This window comes from Papio anubis, chromosome 16, assembly GCF_008728515.1.
Source record: "Papio anubis isolate 15944 chromosome 16, Panubis1.0, whole genome shotgun sequence".
Taxonomy (NCBI): domain Eukaryota; kingdom Metazoa; phylum Chordata; class Mammalia; order Primates; family Cercopithecidae; genus Papio; species Papio anubis.
In genome coordinates, this window is record NC_044991.1 from 55,420,585 (window position 1) to 55,425,058 (window position 4,474).

At 63.0% G+C, this 4,474-nt stretch overlaps 1 protein-coding gene across 1 annotated transcript; it reads left to right on the forward strand.

Moving 5' to 3' along the window:
- The first annotated feature begins 1,081 nt into the window (after positions 1-1,081).
- On the forward strand, positions 1,082-3,380 carry AVP (arginine vasopressin). The gene is made up of 3 exons (XM_021921193.2): positions 1,082-1,245; positions 2,593-2,794; positions 2,978-3,380. The coding sequence occupies exons 1-3, from the start codon at positions 1,126-1,128 to the stop codon at positions 3,148-3,150; spliced, it is 495 nt and encodes a 164-aa protein (XP_021776885.1). The 5' UTR covers positions 1,082-1,125; the 3' UTR covers positions 3,151-3,380.
- The last annotated feature ends 1,094 nt before the right edge of the window (positions 3,381-4,474 follow it).

Below are 4,474 nucleotides of genomic sequence, written 5' to 3' on the forward strand. Positions count from 1 at the left end.
AGCAGGGCACTCTGGTGGCCCAGGGAGAGAGGCCATGTCCTCTTTAGACCTGCCACCTTGGGATTAGGAACAAAAAGTGGCTTTTTCAGGCTGGGTCCGTTTAGCTATGGCTCCTCCTGCACCTTCCCCCAGGCCCAGAACCCCCGGCCCCACTCCCACCCCAGGTCTGAGATGGTACCTGCCCTGATCCCCACATACTAAGGTCCTGGTGGGCGTAGGAATTGGGACAAACAGTTGTCAGGTTCCCTGGGACTCTCCCCACCTTTGAACCTTACTTGGCGTGGAGTTCTTGTTCCCCATAGTAGCTCCTCCCACTCATGTTTCTACCTGGGAGGGGGTGATGGGTCATGTGCCAAATGTGTCCCCAAGGCCCCCAGTTTCAGGGCCTGAGTCCCCATTCCCTGCTCTATGGGGGTGCGGGGTGTCATGTCTTGCACTTTCCCCAGCAGTCTGCCACCCCTCTACCCCGTGAGAACAAGTCCTTCTCATTCTGTGTCCCTTGACTCCACAACCGACGGAGGCTGCCTTGTCCACAAGTCAGGGATTCCCGTTTCTGGTGCAGCCAGTACAAAGCCCCTGTCCTCGCCACTCTGGGCTTGTGCTGTTCTTGGTCCCTTATCTTGTTGTCACAGGGCTAACCCTCCCCACACACCTAGCTGTCCCCTGCCCCACAGCTCCTAGGCCAGGGCCTGTCCCTGCCCCTAACACCCAGCCCCTCGGTTCCTCTTACCGTCTTCTTGGACCCTAAGCCCTTTCTGGGTAACCAGAAAGCTCAGAGACGGTCTCCAGGTGACCCCCAGTCTGTTCCTCTCCCCGAATCCAGAGCATTGCAGTCACAGTAGAGGCAATTGCTGTCATTCCGCGGCCCATGACAGCCTGGCGGCCCGCACCCCTCCCCCGTGATGCCCTGCACAGACAGGCCCACGTGTGTCCCCAGATGCCTGAATCACTGCTGACGGCTGGGGACCTGGCCACCGTGGGCTCCTGGGGAGCCACTGGGGAGGGGGCGGCGGCCGCATCTCGCCTCCAAGGGAACACCTGCGGACATAAATAGGCAGCCAGCAGAGGCAGCAGCACAGAGCCACCAAGCAGCGCTGCATACGGGGTCCACCTGTGTGCACCAGGATGCCCGACACCATGCTGCCCGCCTGCTTCCTCGGCCTACTGGCCTTCTCCTCCGCATGCTACTTCCAGAACTGCCCGAGGGGCGGCAAGAGGGCCATGTCCGACCTGGAGCTGAGACAGGTACTTCCCACGGTGGGCCATCTCAGGGCTGCCACAGTGGGCAGTGCTGACACCCTGGGTCAGGGGCTAGGAAAGAGGGAAGTCATGGGTGGTGGTAGCCTTTAGGGGAAGTGTAGGGGAGGAAGAGAGAGGCATGGTATGGCTGGGCAGAGGAGCCAATGGGGTGGGCCAGAGGAAACCACGCTTTGGAGGAGGCTGGGAGAGGCTGAAGGGGCTCCTGGTCACTGTCACCATCCAGACAGGGATTCAGGGAAGTGAGGGATGCTTCCCCAGTGACTGGGCTTGGGGCTGGATCAGGGAGAACGGGGCATCATGGCCTCCCCTGTGCCCATGGCGTTCTTGCATCTGGACTGGCTGGGGCAGCAGAGGCTCCGTCCTACCTGGCATTGGAGGCTTTCCTCATCCAGCCCCAGCCTCCCAGGCACAGGCGCCCAGGCCCCCACACAGAAGATGGCCTCTGGTCTGAGCGCACTTGAGTGGGGCATCCTGTGGGGAAGTTCTGCTGGGAACCTGGCCTAATTCTCTAGTGCTGGACGTTTCCTCCATTTCCAGCAGAGCTGAAGGAAATCCAATCACGATGTGCATGCAATTCTGTGCAGGCTCAGTGATGAGCCGTTGAGCAAATTAGACCACACCAAACTCAGCTAGAAGTCTAATGCGCTATCCATTGCGCCAGAGAACCGACTGTTGAGCAAATTAGAGTGGCCGAGTGGGCAACCCCCGCAGTCTCCCTTCCTCCTGCTAGGCTCCTTTGGGGTCCTGAGACACCTGGGTGTCCATGCCCTCCTCTAGGGCTGAGGCCCCTGCCACCCACAGGCGGACTGAGCAGGGGGTCAGGGCCCCAGCTGAGGCCGTCAAGCTTGGCGGGAGGCAGGGGCAAGGCAAGACAGGAGACAGGAAATGGGAGGAAGGGCCGGGGTTCTGGATGCGCAGGGCCTCTCTCCATGGTGTAGTGGGGAAGCGGGAGGGCCCGGGCTCAAGCTGCAGCAGTGTGAGGAGGAAGGAGGAAGGGTTTGGAGTGGGGGAAGGTGGGGCAGCTGCAAGAGTGGCGCCCACCAGCGATGGCCCCGAGGCTCGAGGAAGGGCTCCCCACGCTGTAGTCCACCGGAGACCCGTCCCTAGCTGAGGGGGAGGACGCTGAGGGCTATCACTGAGAAGTCATTCAAGAAACCAAGGTGCTGAGCGGATTTGGACGCCCGCCCCAGTGCGCCTGCAAGCTGCAGCCCCGGTGTCCCACCCGCACTCCGAGACCTGGATCCCAGCATCCCCGCCTCGCGGGGTTCCCCTCCAATCCCCCGACTCCCGGCTCCCCCTCCTCCCGCTTACCCCGCCCGTCTGTCCCCGCAGTGCCTCCCCTGCGGCCCCGGGGGCAAAGGCCGCTGCTTCGGGCCCAGCATCTGCTGCGCGGACGAGCTGGGCTGCTTTGTGGGCACAGCCGAGGCGCTGCGCTGCCAGGAGGAGAACTACCTGCCTTCGCCCTGCCAGTCCGGCCAGAAGGCGTGCGGGAGCGGGGGCCGCTGCGCCGCCTTCGGCATCTGCTGCAACGACGGTGCGCGGGGGCGGGGGTGGGGGGGCGGGCCTGGGGCTGGGGCGGGCGCAGACCTCTTGGGTGGGGGGACGCGGACCTGCGGCGGGGTGGGGGCAGGGTCAGGCACGGCAGGGAGGGTGTGGGCCCCCGCATCCCGAGCTGCGCCCACCCCAGGGCGCCCGCGCTCACACGGCCTTCCCGCAGAGAGCTGCATGACGGAGCCCGACTGCCGCGAGGGCTTTCACCGCCGCGCCCGCGCCAGCGACCGGAGCAACGCCACGCAGCTGGACGGGCCAGCCGGGGCCTTGCTGCTGCGGCTGGTGCAGCTGGCCGGGGCGCCCGAGCCCTTCGAGCCCGCCCAGCCCGGCGTCTACTGAGCCCCCCGCCCGCCCTACCGGCGCGCTGTCTGCGCCCGCCCCTGCAGCACGGACAATAAACCTCTGAAAACGCACGACCCCACGTCTGTCTCAGTCTCTGGAGGGAAGAGGGAAGGGGAGAGAGGTGGGAGCGGGGATCCCCGCCACCACGCCGCCCGGCCAGTCCCCGGACCTGAGGTCGCGGACAGATCCACCCCAGAGGAGCAACAGGTCCCGTAGAGGAAGCGATCTGCGACCTGCAGAGGTGTCGCTAGACCGAGGGACAGGGCGAATTGGGAGGCAGGGGAGGGGGAGACGAGAGGCCGAGAGTGGCCTTGGAGGGGGTCGGTTGGGTATCCTCCAGCAGAGGGAAAGAAGTAAAGGCAGAGAGGGGAAAGGCCAGGAGGACAAGACAGCAAGAGACCCAGAGACAGAGATAGCAGAATGATGGAGAGAGATGCAGAGACATTGACAGTGACGGAGAGAAGAGTGAGAGAGGCAGAGGGGACAGGCCAAGGGGTGACCATTCTGTCCCCATTTTCGTCCCAGGTGACAAACCACTCAGGGACCCACCCAGGTCCCGGGATTCCCAGTGCAATGTGTGTTTCACCCAAGGCAGTGCTCGTGTGTGGTGGCGGCGGGAACGTCACCCCAGACCCAGCGGAGACAGCGCCACCTGCTGTCCGTCCAGTGCGCCCACCATAAGGGCACCTCAGCCAGAGTGGGGGGCCACTAACAGATACAGTTCCACACAACCTCAAGCTCACTTGGACAGACAAGAAAATAACTGCTAAGAACATGTCCGCGACCCTTGACCACAACCATAGAGACCCTGAGCCCCACATTGAGAGCCACAGACACACCCAAAGAAACACAGATACAGCTGACAGGAGGATGGGCAGGAGCATGTACACACAGGCTCACGCACGCAGGAGTGCACTCACATTAGCTCCCGGACATGAAGACTTTCTGCCCTTTGACATGAGCCCCTTTGGCAAAAAGACATCCAGCAGCTCTCGGCATCTTCCTCTACATCTCTTGGGTTCTCTCACCCTCTTCTTGAACCGGAGGCCTTTCTGGTCCCATCTGCCCTTTCTCTCCTTTGTCTCTCAACCTGCTCTCACCTCCCCGTTCTGCCAGCTCCCGGGCCCCTTCTTGCCTCTCTCCTTGGCCCCTCCACACCCCCCTTCTGTCGCCTCACCCCCTCCGACACCTCCCATCCTTCTCTCTCTTGGCCTCCTCTGTTCTCTGCATCCTCTCCTTGGGCTTCCTTTCTCCAGGTCTTGGAGCCACAAGAGGCTGCATCTCCTTCGGGATCCTCTGCAAACTCTGAGGCCAGGAGGGA